General features: G+C 36.6%; 2 protein-coding genes across 2 annotated transcripts; both read right to left on the bottom strand.

Annotated features, from left to right (window-relative positions):
* Positions 1-624: 624 nt before the first annotated feature.
* Positions 625-6,573, bottom strand: LOC113748607 (QWRF motif-containing protein 2-like). The gene is made up of 6 exons (XM_027292079.1): positions 4,730-6,573; positions 2,920-3,039; positions 2,263-2,379; positions 2,039-2,128; positions 1,217-1,324; positions 625-1,045 (listed from the first exon to the last, which is right to left on the bottom strand). The coding sequence occupies exons 1-6, from the start codon at positions 6,218-6,220 to the stop codon at positions 971-973; spliced, it is 2,001 nt and encodes a 666-aa protein (XP_027147880.1). The 5' UTR covers positions 6,221-6,573; the 3' UTR covers positions 625-970.
* Positions 6,574-15,546: 8,973 nt separating this feature from the next.
* On the bottom strand, positions 15,547-17,886 carry LOC113749645. The gene is made up of 3 exons (XM_027293464.1): positions 17,430-17,886; positions 16,177-16,238; positions 15,547-15,993 (listed from the first exon to the last, which is right to left on the bottom strand). Exons 1-3 carry the CDS (start codon positions 17,527-17,529, stop codon positions 15,802-15,804), a joined length of 354 nt encoding a protein of 117 aa, XP_027149265.1. The 5' UTR covers positions 17,530-17,886; the 3' UTR covers positions 15,547-15,801.
* Positions 17,887-18,657: the final 771 nt, after the last annotated feature.

Below are 18,657 nucleotides of genomic sequence, written 5' to 3'. Positions count from 1 at the left end.
CAGCAAAATCAAGAACACGAGAGGGCTTTAGGGCAGAATCAAAGCATATCACTGGAAATCAGAAAAAATTATGAAACATGCAACACTAATCTGGAGCAGTACATATAAAGATTAAAGACGCATTTCAACCTGCATCATTTTAACAATTGAACTCAGATACCAAAAATAGGGGGGGGTTAAAAAATGCACTTACCGAGAAGAAGAATCTCAGCATTTCTCTCCTGTAATAGTGGATCACCCAGAAGAACAAAAGAGACGAGAGATGGAACAGAATGAGAAGATTACTGAGGTAGAGAAGGAAGGGAGTGGGAATGATGTCACAGGCAGAAAAAGTCTTGACCCCATTGCTATCCTGCTCTCGCAGAAAGACAACAAAAAGCAACCAACCCCTCACATCTCAAGCACATGTTTGGTTAAGATTTATGGCGGAAAAGAAAATGAAAAATAGAAGGCAACTGATGGTGTCGGTTAAAAAAAATTTTTTTTGAAAAAAAACCTCTGTCAAGTGCTACTCACATGGGACGACCGTGGTAGTGTAGCAAAGTTAGCTACTTAGTCCATATGTGTTAACTAAAGCAGCCAAAATAACCAAGCAAACAAAAAAAGAGACAAGAATACACAGAATGATACGAATACGTGCATTTCCATACAAACTTGAGTGAGAAAGCCTTTGATTATCAGAATCATCATTAGAAATATTTACATATATATCACTAAGCTACTGAACATGAGCAGTATACAAATCTAGGTCGTACTTCGATGATTTCCTACCAACAGTGCATGCCAAAAATTTTTTTTTTTCTTTTTTTACTACTTTCCAAAGATTGAAGAAAATGCCCATTCTTCAGTTCTTCAACCCAAAAGTTAACTGTTTCACTGTCTGTCAATCACCACCTCTCGTGTTATCCAAGGCAAAAATTGGCCTTTTGGGGAAGTTTTAGGATTTCACGTCAGTCAAGTTTGATCAGCTTTAGTCTTTGGTTGTTAAGACAGGATGCAAACGTCTTAATTGCAGAATGTGTGCTCTGAGGCTACAGTCCTTCACCTGGAAAACATAAAACCTTTATCAGGAGAGTCCTTCAGCATTTCAATTGTTAGACAGTGGGGGATCAAACACAATGATAGAAGAGATAGATACCACTACCAACCAAATTTGATATTAATTGTATAAGTATCAAAAATTTCCACAGAACACAAAACTAAATCTTACTGTTACCTCCATCTCTGTTAACTTTGACAAATGATCTCTGGATTGCTCAATCAGATTGCGCTCATTTGCTACCAATCTTGCAAGTTCGCAGATCCATTTGTTGACTTGCTCAACCTGTTGACCAAATTGTTCAGAACATAGTAGAGAAGTATATTCCAAGTTTATGGAGAACCACAAGTATGATAATGGAAGCATGTGTCTGTGATGTTACTTTGCAGGTATAACTTGAGCTGAATGTTCAGAGCCTACCCAAAGCATTAGACTAATTAAACAGTGGTACATCTGCCTACGAGATCTTGTACACTGGCTGCTTAAAACTTCCCGATATGCAGTAGGAATTTTTTTTTTTTGGGGAAAGGAAAAACACAGAGAAAATAAATGATTTACAAGTAGACAAAACATGCTCATTCTATACGTAGTAACCAATATACATTTCTTTTCTTTTCTTTCTTGTAGACTTAATGTTTCCACATTCTGACAGGAAATAGGCATCTCTACAATTCCTTTTCAGTTTAGCGTTTTTTGTTTCAACATAAAGAAAAACACCTTGAACTTGCCACTCGTCGCATATGCGAAAACCTAGCCTATCATATAAGTTGAGCTTGCGGTGGAATAGTGTCCATCTATTTACCCTTCAATTATTTTCCCTTGCTGATAGTTTGATGGAAAGATGACAAGCTACTAAAACGATGCTCTTCAGTTGCAAAAGAAAAAGCGTAGAAGCAATAAGGTTAAAATGAAGACCAAACAATTAACAGTTAACAAAGTTTGCTACATATATTTGATAATAAACAGTAGCTCCTTGTATTTATTAAAAACAGAAATCACCTTTGGGAGCAAAGAGCATATGGAGGATGCCATTCCTTGCATCACATCAATAGCTGAATAAACAGCATTTTTAACATCCTGAATGTCTGCCTGCAAAAAAAGACAATTGGAGAAGGGAAAATATTAGGCCATCACATGCCAAACTTAAAAAATGATGGGCTGTCACACATAACACAAATTTTAAAAAAATAAAAATAAAAATAAAAGAAGAAAAGAACAAATACCCTGGCACCACCACCAACTGGAAGACGCACAGTGCTAGATTCCAAAGCTTCTATAGCCCCTGACAAAGCAGAGCAATGATCTCTCTCAATCATGTCCCAGTTGTCCAGATATGGAACCTGAAATAAATAGACACAAATTGAGACTTAGTACAGATCCAGACCATTGCTAGTAGATGGAAACAGTTCTTATCATGTTAACTAAAGCATGAAAGATATGCCAAACGTATTTAATTCAGTGGCATCCACTAAAGATACATATAGCTGGAACTGGCCTCAAAGTCAAAAGGTATATGGGGCAGAAGAATTATCACTTTCAACATGGCTAAGATCAAGAAGCAAAGAAATTTTCTTTGTTATCATGAAATTAACCTGTTAAAAAGTTGCAACTACCGCAGCACATCTGCATTTCCAGGTTAAGCTGGACAAGCACGTGAGCATGCACAGATGCGCAGAGACAGAGAGAGAGATATAGAGAGAGAGAGAGAGAGAGATTAAATCATCTGATGCACATTCAAGAAAGAACCAATAGATAAATCATGAGCTAAGGAAGAAAGGGTTAGAGCTTTCCAGATTATGGTGCTAAAAGCATGAAATAAGTCTTGAACAACTAACTAGTAATTCATATACGGCATTATAACAACAACAAATGAGTCTTACTTGATCATTAAGGATGGTGAATAGCCTCAGATTCTGACTCAGTAGTTGCAGCTCCATTCTTTTTGATTTGACAGAATACCGCAATTTTGAGACAGTCACCCAGGCATTATACAGACTTCTCTGGTGGATAAGTAAATCAAAGGAAATATCAGCCAACAGAATTGTAGCCTTAAGTAATTAAATTGTTGCAAGGAGCCCATATTATGACTGTCGACAAAATAAAAATTTGGCCTAGGATTTTTTCAATCTATGCCCTACAGAATATGATAATTATGGGGCAACGATGGTTTTAGTGTTAATGTCATAATAACCCAAGATTTCATGTGCGAGGAAAGAATGTACCAAGGCTGCTAGGTTCTCATTATAGAGAATATCAGACCCAATAGATGACTCAACCCATAGCTGAAGCAAATGTTAGAAACTTGATGATGTCAATAAAGATGTTTAGCGGCATGAAAAAATGCATTTGGTTACTTTGATTCATAAACTGGATTTCAGTAATCAACATAGATTGTTTCATTTGTATACTTAGATTACTTTCTTTCATTTATAAACTAGATTACAGGGGATTCATGAAAAAAAAAATCTATAAAAAGGATCCTAAACATTATTGGTGCGTAATTTTTAATCATGTCAATCCAAAGTCCTTGTCCACGATGTTATCTACTGATTTCAACTAATCGTAACACATTATTCGTGAATTTTATGTTTTTTCTATACTAACAAGTAGTGGATTTGTTAAAGGAAATGCATAGAAGGATGTTAAAGAGTCACAAGTAGGTCAATTATTGGTACAGAAGTGACACCATGTCTCAAATGAGGCCGAAATCACCTGAATACAGATAAATCTAACCACTAAGTCTACCACGTCATTGATTTGCACAGCTAGGAAAAACAATACCCATAGAATGATTCTAGAAAATAGCTATACTGTCAAAAACTTTATAAACAAAACCAAGTAATCAAGCTCACCCGAACTATTCCTTTTACTGGAGCTCTTCTTCTCCAGCTCCAGTAACTTGAAATTGCAAAACCAACTCACCTTGGGTTTCTCTTCCTGAACCTATTAACCAGGGTCTTATTATCTCAGTGCCTACAAATAGGTTTCAAATTTGAATGGGCTGCATCTAGCTATTTATTTAAAAAAGAAATTCCTAGCATTTCTCAATAATCATTTCTCCGCCTACCATTTGTATACTAGTATACTTCTTCTCTCAAGATTGGCAGCAGAAGTAAGTGCCAAATTATTTTTTCGCTTACCGTGTCATTGTCTAAAATGCATGAAAGCAATCTTTCCAATTTGAGTTATTATCAGAGAGGGAAGTAAATAGCCTCCCTTTTCTGTCATGTCTCTTTAGCATTTAAGCTCCTCATCCCCAGAAAATTCCCTCAGAACTAGCCATCCTCAGACTCTATCCTAGTTATTAATGGCTTCATAAATGTTAGCAACAAGGCATCCACCTACACCTGACTTTCAAATTCGAAACCAAGTAGTGTTGTTTCTACTAGTGAAGGTAGCAAAAAGTATGCACAATGGTTCATTTCCCAGAGACTCATACGGCACTGGTAATAAACTGGTCTACGTTAGTCATAGTTATCTGCATTGAAATTTGATAATTCCAACCGCTTATTGCAATTGAAAGCCTCCACAGAGGAGCCCAAAGGAATGCAACAGAATACCACAATAAGACAGCAATTAAGTGAGGAACGAACTCCAAGCAAAGCTATATCCAAAAAGAGACAAAGCAAAATGTGCATGAAGGTGCAATCTGGTCTTTCGAATTAAAGAAGGGACAAACATTAGCACTACCTCTGCTGTCTCAGTCCGAACCAATTGAGCAGCCTCTGCTCTAGCATTTGCAAATCGCCACTGCAACTGCCTATTATACAATAACCTCAATTCATGTGCATCTTCGATTCTGTTCTCCCCCACCTTCCCTCTTCTAATATCAGCAGCAAAACTCAAAATAGACGGCGTGCTACATACATCATTACTCAACATACTTGCAACACCATTTCTCATCCTCATTGGACTAGTCATCCCTCTAAATGCAGAATTGATAGATGAATTCAAACTCCTATTTGGTGATGATGGCCTTGGGCCAGCTCGAAGAGGAGATACATACCCCGAAATTACTCGAGGAGATGACACAGGGGTATCGTTAAAAGATTTTTTTGCACCAATTAACTTTGAAACATTTTTAATTTTTGATCCATTATGTTTTGACAGTGGCGAACCAGGCTCCGGCACTCTTCGGAGCCTATTGTTTGTCTCTTGCCAAAATCTCGCAGGCACGATAATGCCACGTGGGCCTCCTCGTGATTGAGCCAAATTCCCACATTCCTGTAAACCTGTAGTACTCCCTGAAGAAACACTCTCACTATCTGAAGGCGCCGCATCTGTAGCAGCATTTGATAAAGCTGAAGTCCCGTTAGCAACAACCTCAGCTTTCTTCTCCAGCTCAACATCTTTCGTAGCTGGCTCCAATCTTTTTTCAGCTTTAAGTCTATTGTCAGCATCGATTGAAGATTTTTGCATTGATTTAACATCATTCGAAGATCCATTGAATCTGGATTTATCAGCAGCAGCGCCAAAATCCAAGCTCCGAGTCAAAAAACTCGAATTCCCAGGCTTCGATCTCCCAGGCCATCGCTGCTGATCATTAGGTTTAAAACTTGAATTTTCCATCCGATCCTTCACTGGCGTCGGTTTCCTCCTCTCCGGTGTACCTCTCCTCGCGCTACCCGCACCAATAACCGCCTGAGCAGAAGCCGATGCCGGAGCGGGAGCCTGCTTCGCCTTACTTGCCGACATCGAAAACGATTCACCTTGAAACGACACAGACAAACTCCTCTTCGACGTCAGAAGTAGCTTCGCAGCACTGGACATCTCCACCGACGAAGGCTTTGGAGTGACCGGCCTCCGACGCTCCGCAGACTGCGCCCGACGCAGGTAATTCTGCGGCGTTGGAGTCATCGCCGTCGTTGTCGTAGTCCTTGACACCATCGGCGAAGCCGACCGGCGCGAGGAAATGGAATTTCCTGAGTTCGAAGACGACGACGTCGAAATTGAAGAAGATGATGACGTGGACGAAGACGATAAGTACCGTGACGTAACCTCTCTGGATTTCGGCCGCCGTAGCTGGCCAGCAGGTCCATTTTCAGCTTCCGAAGGTAGCAATGGAGGTCTCTTTGGATTTAGCCGGACATTACTACTATCAATTCTACTAGTACTATTCTTATACGAGAATTCTGATGAGAGCTTAGGGTTTGGTGTTTTAGCAGAAATAGTAGCCACCATTGCTAACTTCACATTTCTTAAGAACCCTAATCCTCCGAAAAAAGCACTCAATTTAATCAGAGAAAGTGAAAATTACGACCGAGCAATGATGTTAACTGTGTACGTGTATCTAGCTAGCGCCTGAGAGAGAGTGGAGAGTGGGGTTTATGCATAGTTTTAGAGAGAGAAAGGACAGAGTGAGGGATCGGGAAAAATGACCGTTACCGAATCCGGCGACACTACACGCGGAAGTAAGGGAGAGAAAGTGCGGGCCTGTTAAGGACGAGATTTTGGGAAGCATAACTGTCGTTCCAATGTGTGACTGTGTGAGAGAGAAAAATTGGTGTACTTCCGGGGCTAGGCCTATTGCATTAAAAGTTGTACACAGATATGGCACGGACCGCATGAGCGAAGTCTTACTCAGACTCCTCCTTCACAGGCGGTAGAGTAGGATTTAGGGAGTATTTGCTGGGTTTAACGGAGTGAGGTTTTAAAAGGGTAGCTTAATTTAAGAGAGCGAAAGTTTTATTTGGTGACATATTATTGGTAGCTAGCCAAATCAAGCCGAATTCTTCATATTAAAATGACATCTAATTTCAACTACTAACATATTCATGCTTGGGTTGAAAATGAATATTAGAAATGGGTTGCAAAACAAGTTTTATAAATTATAGCTCCATCAAACTTGGATTATTCGGAACGAATTGATCTTCCTCATAACCCGAGCATCCTAAATTCATGTCATCGCGTCCGGAAGAAGAAAGAGTCGTAATTCTTGAACTAAAATTCTGTGCCATCCATCCATCTAGATCTGAGAAAAAAAGAAAAGGGGTAATTCTTGAATTAAAATTCTGTGCCATCCATCCAAATCTGTTAGTATACAAAAATTTTTTTACACGAATAAATTAATGTCTATCTGATTGTTCATTAGTCGGTTGTAAGTTAATATTCTGTTGTGAGTTAATTGTGGTCTTTTATATATATATATATATATATATATATATATATATTTTCAGATCTGGAGGCTAATCCCCCCAGGTTAATTGTGGTCTTATAAGAAAAAGTATTTCTCTTCAAAATTTCTTTTTTTTTTTTTATCAACACAGGAAGTATCTTAATTTTTTTGTCAAATTAATCTCCCTTCGTCTGTGCACCCTGCCTCCCAAGGATACATAAACGGTAAAAGAGGTGGTTCGAACATGCGATCTCGTGACTCAACTGAGCTACCCCCAAAACCATTCAAGCCAATTCCAAAGGGCAATTAAATTAATATATTCAAACCCAAACTTTTTCAAGAAAGAGAATTTAATTTGATTCTTACATGGACGGACACGTGGAGGAAGAAAGCTGGGGTAAGGCGTAAGTCACTTTGGCTGCTAAGGAAAGTTGAGTGAGAGTGGGGGGGCACTGATGAAGGTTTTTTTGGTGAATCTTGGGAGAGACGTTACGATGATGACAATTGATTAAGGATATTCTTTAGTGTCGGTTTAGATGAAAATTAGATGAAAATAAATATTGGTGGAGTTTAGTTGGAGCTGTACTAGATACTACTGTTTGGAGCTGTACGTGACGTGATTGTTGATAGAGATTAGAGAATGACATGAGTGCAAAATGAGAGGATTAATTAAGAGGTTACAGGCAAAAATGGGTTAAAAGGGTACTTCTGAGAAGGCAACCTTTTCTTTGCTCACAAGGGCAGGCGAAAATTATTTACTAATTCAAGTAAGAATCAACATCATTACTCTTCCAATTAAAGTATTAGAGCTATCTAATGGTTATACTTTTCTTTTACTTCTTGTAGATTAGACGATAATAATGATTGTTTGTACGCTGTTTGATGGGTTTCTGATGAGGAAATGATGTTTTGGCGACCAATTTTCATTGTAGGAGAATTACTCAACAAGGCCCTGTTTTTTCCCTTGACGTACACAAATCCTTCTCATAATACGGGTTATAGCATGGAAGGAACTAGACAACATCTGCGCTATGCTTACTCGGGTCCGTTTGGATGTCCAGTTTTTTTTTGCCTATTTTTAATAGACAAATTTGGATAGTTAACTTCCCCACATAATATTTCGCTTACAACATAAATATATTTTTGAACATATTTTTTATATTTTAAATTACTTTTTTATTTTACATACATTATATCATAAAAAGCGTTACAATATTTATTCCAAATAATATTTTAAATAATACTCTATTCAAACACACTCAAAATTTTTCTTTAATTTTATCTACAATAACAACTAAAAACACCACAAAATTTTTAACATATGCATCATAAAACAATAAAAAAACACATGCTCATTCCTCTCTTCTACTATCACCTTCCCATTTCAACCTACAAGCACTGTCACTACAGCCTTCTACTTTTTTGCTCTCTCCTCCTCTTCCTCTCCTCTCTTGTCTCTCCTCCTCCTTTCCCTGTCATTCTCTCTCTCCCCTTCCTCTCCTGGCCCTCTTTCCCTCTTCCTTGTGACCTTGTCGTGTGACCAAATCTAGTTGTGCACTAGTCTATGATCACGCCGAGAAGAGGGAAGTGGAGGGAGTGAGGTGAGGGAGAGATGAGAGAGGCGTAGCAAGGGAAGGAGGAGAGGAAGGAAGGGAATGAAGGGGGAAAGGAGTGAGAGAGAGAAAAGGGGAGGAGGCGGCGCCGCTAGCACCAATAGGGGTGCCAACTGGCAGTGATGGCCAACAGTGATTGAAGCATTGGTGGTGACAGGAAGGAAGAAGAAGAGGTGAAAGAAAGGGAAAAGAATAATTAAAAAAAAAAGTTCTTCAATTTCTCTACAAAAAGTTCTTCTTATAAATTTTACACTAAATTATAGTATTATGCAAACATCTAAAAAACATATCATCGAAATGGACTTGAATTAGGAGACAGCTCTCAGAAAACTTGAAAATATCTTATATTATGAGCTTAAAGATAAATATATCAAGATTCAACTTGCCAAGGTAAATTTTTATGATTCCATCTATCAATTTGTATGGTATTGAACCAATGTAATTGTCATTTCTAATTGTTTGAGACAATCAATAATCATGATTTCGATTTTGTCTGTCATAACATCGCAACTTTTCTGATATTTTAGATCCATCTACTTTATTTCAACTCAATTCGCCATGCACAATTGTTTATGAGATGTCTTTAATTAAAGTTTTGCAACTGTAGCAGCTTACAATTAAGTTTACTTACTAGCGGTGACATAATGAATAGGCTATCCAACCCCAACTAACGCATAAGGCGTCGTGTGGGAGTTTGGAGTTTCCGCCATTGTTCTTGTCATAATAATTTGACAAGAAAGAAAATTATAAGTCCAATAATTCTTTCCAAATTATAATTATCCGCATAACGTATGATGTAGGAGCACTTTTCTTTTTTCAATTTTTGCTGCAATGATCTATCTCTTTATGACTATTCTTCCAACCAACGCTTTTAAATGAATAACTTGTTTGATTTTTTTTTTTTGGACAAAAAGTAAATTTTATTAGCAAATTACTAGAAATCGTCCAGCATGATTTGATCTATATTGTTACCCTAATGATAAGTTAAACATGCATTAGAAATTACAAATTTGTAATTTAACAGATGGAATAGATCCAAAAAAATTATGAACAGATCTGAAAAATACATGAAATTTTAAAGTTGTCTTCTAACAGATAAATTGCTGCAACTCCCTCCTAGCATGTTGTAATCGTCAGATCTACCAATCAACGGTTTTAAACTCCAATAATGATGATGAAATTTATCAAAATAAACCAAGATTCAAAAAAAAAAGAAGTCAAATCTGACAATGAGATCTGAAATAAGTTCATATCTAAAAAAACACAAAAAATTCTGTAGGAACCCTTTGGAAAACAAAAAATTTTCACTAGAAAACCTTAGGAGAAACAGAAACCTCTCACTAAGAAAACTTATGCGAGACTTTATTTTAAAAAAACTAAAGTAATGTGTGGTGGTCTCCCTCTCTAAGAGAAGACTTTTGAAAAGAGAAAAAAAAGTAGAGAGAAATTAGAGAAGAGGAGAAGTGGAGAGAAGAAATTAATTAAATATATTTGGCCAAAACTTATACCATGAGTGCTTGACTGATAAGATAACAAATCCTACCAAGTTCCACCTTTAAATTATGAAATTTATGTATATCGATCAACCTATGAGAAAGTCAAATTTTGAAGGAAGACACTTTAATTAATACACTCACCATTGGACATATTAGTTCAAACAAAACTGAAATTCGAAGGTGCAAGAATGGATGATGATTAATTCTTGGTGAACCAACGGACAATTAAGTGATCAACTGCGAACATCTACATATTGACCAGACGTTAACGTCAAGATTAGTTAAGGACAATTCATCTGACTACTAATTGAGTATTAAGGTTTCTTCAATCATCGGAAATTGAAAGTGATAAAGAATGTCGGCCGGCCCGTTTGAGTTCGTGAAACGCTAACCCGATCCTTTCTTTATGATAATCCCAAGTATTAGGCATTTCCATCAAGTGTACAGGTATAAAAGTATTTCTATCAATCAAATATACTAAGTTAATCAGGATTTCGATAGATAACAAGCACGCGACATTTATACGTCACAAGAGACGTATAATTGATTAATCAGTAACTAGTTGTACTAATTTAAACAGAGAATTTTTTTTTGTGGATAACTTTTGGTTTTCAGTGCAAATAGGGGATACATCTGATGAGAGCGTAAATGAACACACTTAGGCATTCTTTTTTTTTTTTTTTTTTGAAAACAATAGAAGTTTTTTATTAATATGTCAAAACTGTACAGTATTTGAGTAACGACTCAATCAACTTTACATAAGTGTACCTGACATCTAAGGAGTGACAAAAAATCTCTCCTTATCTATTAATATGCCTAACTTATATTCACTAATACATTTACATAGATTCATACTACCGGTATTTCTTACATAAAAGGAGTACAATTGAAACAAACTAATTAGGTTGTTAATGTCTTCTATCAATGTCCACATTCTAATGTCTTTCATCGTCCCTGCTTCAGCATTCATTGGATGCAATCCTTCGCCAGAGTGTTAGCTTAATTGGTAAAGATAGACCACTTTCTCGTAAAACATCATGTATTCAATTTTCACTGTCAATATGAGAATTGTGTTGGTGATCGATCTGTAATAATATAAGTCACTGATGATCTGTAAAAGCCCCTTTAAGCAATCTATGATTTTAGGGGGCATGTACTGACTCGTGATGGTGATTGGAATTGAATTTACCCAAACTTTTTCTTATATTAAAAAAAAAAAATCCTTAGAGCTCATCAACATAAAGCATTACTACATAGGCATCACTATGCTTCAGCTGCAAGGATAGTCATCAAAATGTTTGTTACAAATAAAATGAGATAAAGAGGACCAACTCTCATACATACAAGGATACTTGAAGGCTATAATCCTTCCAAGAAATTAGTTTTTCATTTTATTTTATTATATATTTACGATGTACTCATTATTATCGCTTACATAACAATTAATTTGGATTTAAAATTAAGTTTTCATATATATATCATAGATCAAATCGCGACTCTCTTGATTTTGGGTTAATATTACTTTCGAAGTGTTAGTTGTTTAGAAAAATGCAATTAATTGGGACACTATCTAAATACAATGAGGGCAACAACATATGTATTCAAATGTTAAATGTGATACAGAATAGGTGTACAAGACAGACAAACGGTCAACAGAAAGATCTCTAAAGCTGAATGCCGGAATCTCAACGCCGGGACATCAACTTTGATAACGAAAGTGCCCGAATCAAAGCGCAAATCCAAGACATTACACATGTCACATGCATATAGAAGGACCGCTTCCCCTTCTTTCATTCTTTGTTCTAAAAGTTCATACCTTCTCCAGCACGTAAGTGGAAATGCTTTTCTCTTTATCTTCTTTAGTTATCATCAGACAACTCCGCTAGGTTGTTTTCTAGAAATGAAAAGATACCCATTTTTCACTTAACCCCAATTAGGATCATGAACACATTTATTTTAGAACAAAAATTTTCAGCGGTCATTAAACTATTATCTGTATCGACTTTTGATCATCAAATAATTTTTCGTCACAAATTAACCTCTAAATTAACTAATTAGCACACTCATGGCCATTTCATCAATTATTGTTCTTTATCTATAAAATATTCAGAATAAAGTACCTCTGGTAGACAAATATGCCCTTACATTTTGACATGTGCTCTAATTATTTTGTAAATTAAGAGCAATAATCGACGAAATGACCACAGGTGTGCTGATTAGTTAATTCAGTGACTAATTTGTAATGAAAAATTGTTTGATAATCAAAAGTCTACGGGCGCTGAGGTTTTTTGCTCTTTATTTTATGGTCCAACTTAACATCTCAAAGTTTTCTCTTGGATAAAGAAAGGACAATTGATATATTATACATGTAATACGAGTTAAAATAAAGATAAAAGAGCCTTAATGATGGTTAATGAGAAAATAGTGAACTAACATGTAATAGTGAGTAAGCGTCCATCTTTAGAGAAATTTTGTAATGCAAATAATAATGACCATGTAGCCAAACAATAATCATGAGTTAATAAATAAGCTGAATTTTTCACATTTTATGGAACATATGCTAATAAAGTAATAATTATGTAGTAGGACTGGAGGACTACCACAGTATATCATCAATTAATTGGAGAATTTAACATCCACTTTACAGCAAAAAGAGATGGCATGGATTATGGATGCTACAGAGTTATCATCATATGCTGGCCCTTTGGCCTTCTCGTTCGGTCCCGAATCGCCTTTCTTTGTCAATCAGTATCTTTACTTGTTATGCGCCTTTACTTGTGTTCTGTATGGTGTCAACACGGTTTAGGTCCTACTCCCAGCAGGCACTTTCTCTGTTACCACGTAAATTTGCTCTTCTTTTTTTTTTGTTTTTGTTTTTTCAAGAGGAGATTTAAAATCTTACAAATTAATCATTAATGAGGGGAGCAAAATAGAAGGATACTTGAGAGTCGAACCAGGGAAGTAAATTTGTCTTTGGAGGATATGGGTTCTGCTTATTCGGAGCCAAATATCTTTTGGCTCGAGAGAGCATGCAATCATATCTGCTCGTACGTGTATTTGCACTACATTTGCAACTTGAAGCCATAATAAATGATTTTTGCTTCCGATGGAAACGTTTGATTGAGCATATACATTGATTCCCTCTCACTACATCTCGTCTCCAACTCCAGTTTGTCCTACAAAGCTTGCAACTAGCATTCACGTACCTTTCCACCTTAATTTTTGTAGAAATACATTAACCCAATACTGGAATTAACACTTTCATGTATCTCTTGTCGTGCTACTTTCTATAATATACAGGGAAATTTGAGCACTAGCATAAGGAAGAAAAAGGGGAAGAAAAAGAGGAAAAAGAAGAAGAAAGAAGTTCTTCGTCCCCTCTCCAAAACAAGCCACAAACAGACACATTATTGGCTTTGTAATGCATACTTGATCGGGTTTTTGTTTCTTTAGTAAGCAATATATATGAGAAAAAGCACGAATGAAAGCACAAATTTAGATTGACTGAAACAGAATCAACTGTTGCTTCTCCTTAGCAATCCATGTACCATGAAATCCCTCAATTTAGACGACCTCAACTTGTAGGTTTGACGAAAGTTGCATTTTTTTTTTATTTTTCTTTTTCAAATTGCTTTATTTTGGTTTCAAGAATAAACTTTGCTGAAGTCTTGGGAACTTTGCTTGTACTGGATTTATATACACGTATCGGGGATTTGAATTCTCGAAAGTTTTGTGAACAGTCAGTCATCAGTAGGTGAAGTTGTCAATAGTCCTTTCTTTCAGTTAAAACGTAGTAATTATATTAGCGAATAATGATAGTTAGGAGATGGAAAGCATCATACCTTAAGAGTCACTTCATATATATTGCCTAGTGTTATTGGTACTGATACTGAAGTAACTTAAGAAACTTCACTTAGAAACTCAATTACCATGGCCCAAATCCAGTCTCAAGTGTAAATGAAACGACAGAGAAAACTACACACACACATATATATATATATATAAGAGGTAGTTTTCATATCTCCATGATCTTATTATCCACTTAATTTCCATCCCACCAAAGAAAGGAGTGAAAACAATTGAGATCTTTAGCGCCATGTCATTTTCTCAACGACAATTCAGTGTCACTTTTAAAATTATATCAAGTGTCCAATTAATTTAAATTATCACGTGATATCTGATTCTAACTTAAATTAATTGGACGCTTGGCATCAGATGAAGGAGTGATACTGAGTTGTTACTAATTAAGTGGCACTGATTATCTGATTTGGAGTGAAAATGTGGGGACTAACACAAAACACGGGTTTCATACTATTGACGATCATTATCATCATGCTAAGAGTTACTGTTTTATTGGACGGAGAAAGACTATACAGAATGATGCAGTTAGTAGGTTATCCAAAATAGAGGTTAATAACCACATTTGGAAAAAGGAAGGAGAAAAGTTATGGGCTGTGGTGGGGAGGGTTTTGGAGTGGGCAACCATCCAAGTTTCAATAATAAAGGCTTACCCTTGAGGAAGAAGGAATCTTCCTTCCAACTTTCCCAACCACAATGCTTTGATTATTAGTAGTAAAATTTATCATTGCATCCACTTTAGTAGACTCACCCACTCCATTTCAGGATATTTAGACAAGAAAACATTAGTTTCCTTGCTCTCCTTTATCCATGCAATTGAGCATGATGTCTTTTGCCTTGATGCCTTTTTTCTTTCCGGGAAGGTGGGATTTTGGTTGTCTAAGAACCGTTTTATACAAAGAGCCAAAGATAAAAATATAATTGTTGAAGCAAATTAGTACATCCTTCATTCCAGTCACTAGTAAATTGACCATGGAATGAGTAAATTACAAATTCCCTAGGTTTCCTTCTCGCATTGTACTCCACATTGACAATTTTTTTATGCAACTAAAAATTTTTAAGGTCAATTTGCGTTCGTTATTCATGGTAAAAGTCAAGCTGGCTATTCTTGAAAGGAAGCCTGACGGAAACCATTTTGCTACGACAGCTGCTAAGTATGCAGCCTAAATACTTGAAGTCAGAAAATTAACATTGGCGGTGCAAATCACGGCTAGAAAACTGCAGGGGCTGCCATCATGTAGAAAATTTCCCGTATCAAGGACAAGGATGTTCAACAAAAACATGCCTTTAGCTATTGGAATTAGGATATCTGTTGAAGATCTATTTTCTGAATAGGATTTTTGATTGACTCACCAGATAAGCCTGTTAACTGATGCTGCCTCTGCAGTTTTACTGTGTGCTTAAATGCCAATTATCTGCCTAGAATCAACTTAATGCTTATGCTGATTTCCTAGGTTAATTAAACAATCAAAGGATTACAATTTAACACTAGCTATAATCATAATATATCGATCAACTATGGTTTTCTTTTAGGCAAGGCCTATAGGGGCCTCATGCAAGTTTTCATTCAACGTAGACATATTACATGATAGACAAGAAAACTAATAATCTCCGACACCTAAAAATTATTACATTCTTCCCCTTCAGGCACGAGCATCAAGAGGGAGCTTGGAAATCGTCTTAAGGGAAGCCGCCTTCTTTCTGGTGACCAGGGGGAGGAGAAGGCTTGGGGATGTAAGGCATGAGAGGAGTACCATGTTGGATAGGCCCAGGTCTTATGGAAGCCTTTGAATTAGGAGCTGGATCGATTGGACGGTAATCATCAAGCTCTGCATGGCCTGTTTCATCCTTATAAGTACTTGCAGTGTACTCCTGCATATCAGAGAAAGAAAGAATCAGATAAAACCAAGTGACTACTTAGGACTAATCTGACATGAAGGGGGGGGACAAAATATTGGAGCTGGAATGGCCTTTCAGGTATTTATCAATCAAATAGTTGCATGCAGATAGAAGTGACTTCCATGCCTGAAAGTCTGTCTTAATTGTTAAAAGTACCTTTAACTTCCTACTCTGGATAGTCACTGTTATATCACTCCCAAGTTGATCGAGAACCAAACCTGAGATTCATTTCCAAGTAGATATATCAGCATTCAGCACCTGACCTGGACTAGAAAATTATTCTAGATAAAATTCGTACTATTGTTTGTAGCATTCTATTGATACACTGCTTCTCTAACTATTTTCTGTTATACCAATGCATATAAAAAAACAACAATTATTCAGTTAACAGTTATGTTCTACTATTGGGATCGGTTCAAGTGGCGATCGTCTAGTGTACAATGAAAAGGTAACCACAGGCATATGCCAGAAGAATACTGGGATCAAGAGACAGCATTAGCTACGAGCAGTCAATGACCTACTTGATCCATTTGCCAAAAGTCCAATTGGCTGGAAAGTTAATTATACAGATAATCTCAGTTACGCCTATTTCTTAAGGACCAATCTTTATTATCATAGAGGCACAAGGTTGTTCATAATCCTTGTAAACTCCTGGTCCAAGCAGCTCCTTTGAGGAATCAAACTGGCGGCTGGGTGACTTTTGTCAATTTGGCCTTTTGTACCGATAGATTTGTGACAATTATGGAGAAGGACGAACCAAAACTTTTAAGCCCTTTAAACAAACATGAATAATCTGGAAATTAAACCAAAGTGAAACCAGATAAAAAGAATATATTTTCAGAAGACAAAAGTTCAAACACAGGACACTGAAGTTCACTCAGATATTTCTCAGTTTTATTTTTTCTTGATTTTCTTTTGAGGAAAAGAAGCAAGGGAAACTGTTCATGGTGTTTGCTTTGCTTCCGGTGGCATTTTTTTTCTTTTTATGCAATTCAATTACTGTTATCAAACATCTTCTGACAGGAAACTTAACTGCAATTCAATATGTTTCTCTTTTTTGGCCATACAAGGTTAGTTCGATATGAACAATCATCCAACAAAACCAATTCCTATTAGTATAAAAACACCAGGCCATGAGTTGAAACTTATGAAAGTTGAATTAAATGTAGTCTGAAGGAGAACATAGGCAAGCTCTTCAGAGGAAGTTCTATGAGTTTAAAATTGAATAATGACCGTAAATTGATTGAACCCCTTCTCACATACTACTAAACAAAAGCATACTTTTTCGAAATTTTCATGTAATCTTAACTTCTAAGTAGACGAGCATGATGTCCTTATCTGGTTTATCCTGCACAGAGATAGAGAGAGACAAATTTAAGCATGAAAAGAAGAAAGATGGTAGAATTTACCGGGACTTGATGAGGTGATGCTGCTCTCAGTCGAGAAAGCAAAGCATAAAAAACCTGTCGAAGTCACCAAGAACAGAACCCATGAACCAAAGTTTTTCATGCTGCCAAAAAAGTGGAATCTAAGTATTAACTACCACAAGCGTTTTCTTGCTCTCTTGAAACCCAAAGGTCTGCACCTTTTCTCACAACCAAAAGCAATGCAAAAAGTGGAATGACTCGTATGTTCTTGACTACGAGGCCTTTAAATAACTCAACCCATTAGGCAAATTCCTCAGAAAATTACCACCCCAGGAACTGAAACAAACCACAGTCGTCCAGAATACCCGCAAAGATAAGAAGAAAAATGGCTATGAGCCCATGTCTAGGGGTATGTCATGCATATTAAAGAAAGGGAAATTTGTATGCAGTATAAAAAATGATTTTCGGCTGTGAGTCATCAAGAAAATCATGTGGATTTCAATGTCTTCCATAGCTGTGTGAGAGTTGAATAGTGATGGGGGATGAGCGGTAGTAAATGGGAGAGTTATTGTAGTTTGTTTTGTGTAGCAGAAGATGGTGGGATGTGAAACGAAATGAATGCAAAAGCGCGATGGAAACTGAGCCCCCGCTGCCCCTGCAGTCTTGAAGATTGCCCTTTTGGCCCCGACAACCAAATCCAAAAATACTACTATTTTGGCGGTGATTACTTTTGTGCCATTAAAGAGGTGCGAATAAACTCTCCAAATTTGTCAATTTCCTGAATTTTTAAAAAATAACAAAAACAAACAAATTTTGTTTACTTGGCCAAAACAATCTAGTTTTATACGTCCAAAGGAAAAGAATATTAGGCTTCATCTTTTACATTTTACAGCATCAAAATTAGTGTCACCGACCAAGTTAGTAAATACGCTATCATCCCAATTTCCACGGCAAGACAAATATATACTTCCCTTCAGGTTTTATACATTCACCTTTACATTTTTTATCAAGTCAAATGACTAAAAAGTCCATCATTCAACTATTTTAACTTTCACATGAATAAATGAGGTAGTTGCGATTAGGGCTGTTCACGAATCGAACTGCTCGCGATCGACTCGACTCGAGCTCGAGCTAATCAAGTCGAACTCGAGCTCAAACTCAAGCTAATCAAGTCGAGCTCGAGTTCAAAAACATTAAGTTCGTTGGGCTCACGAGCTCGATTATATATATATATATATATTTTTTTTTTATTTTTTTTATTTTAATAGTA

This window comes from Coffea eugenioides, chromosome 10 (genome assembly GCF_003713205.1).
Source record: "Coffea eugenioides isolate CCC68of chromosome 10, Ceug_1.0, whole genome shotgun sequence".
NCBI classification, from domain to species: domain Eukaryota; kingdom Viridiplantae; phylum Streptophyta; class Magnoliopsida; order Gentianales; family Rubiaceae; genus Coffea; species Coffea eugenioides.
The sequence above is the reverse complement of the archived record's forward strand: the minus strand, read 5'-3'. Positions and strand labels throughout refer to the sequence as shown.

Coding starts and splice junctions, on each gene's coding strand:
- LOC113748607 (XM_027292079.1), bottom strand. CDS start 6,220: ATGGTGGCTACTATTTCTGCTAAAACACCAAACCCTAAGCTCTCATCA. Junction 2,129..2,262: donor CAGTTGGTGGTGGTGCCAGG/GTATTTGTTCTT, acceptor CTTTTTTTGCAG/GCAGACATTCAGGATGTTAA. Junction 1,046..1,216: donor CAAAGTTAACAGAGATGGAG/GTAACAGTAAGA, acceptor TATGTTTTCCAG/GTGAAGGACTGTAGCCTCAG.
- LOC113749645 (XM_027293464.1), bottom strand. CDS start 17,529: ATGAAAAACTTTGGTTCATGGGTTCTGTTCTTGGTGACTTCGACAGGT. Junction 16,239..17,429: donor CATCACCTCATCAAGTCCCG/GTAAATTCTACC, acceptor AATGAATCTCAG/GTTTGGTTCTCGATCAACTT. Junction 15,994..16,176: donor TCCAGAGTAGGAAGTTAAAG/GTACTTTTAACA, acceptor TCTGATATGCAG/GAGTACACTGCAAGTACTTA.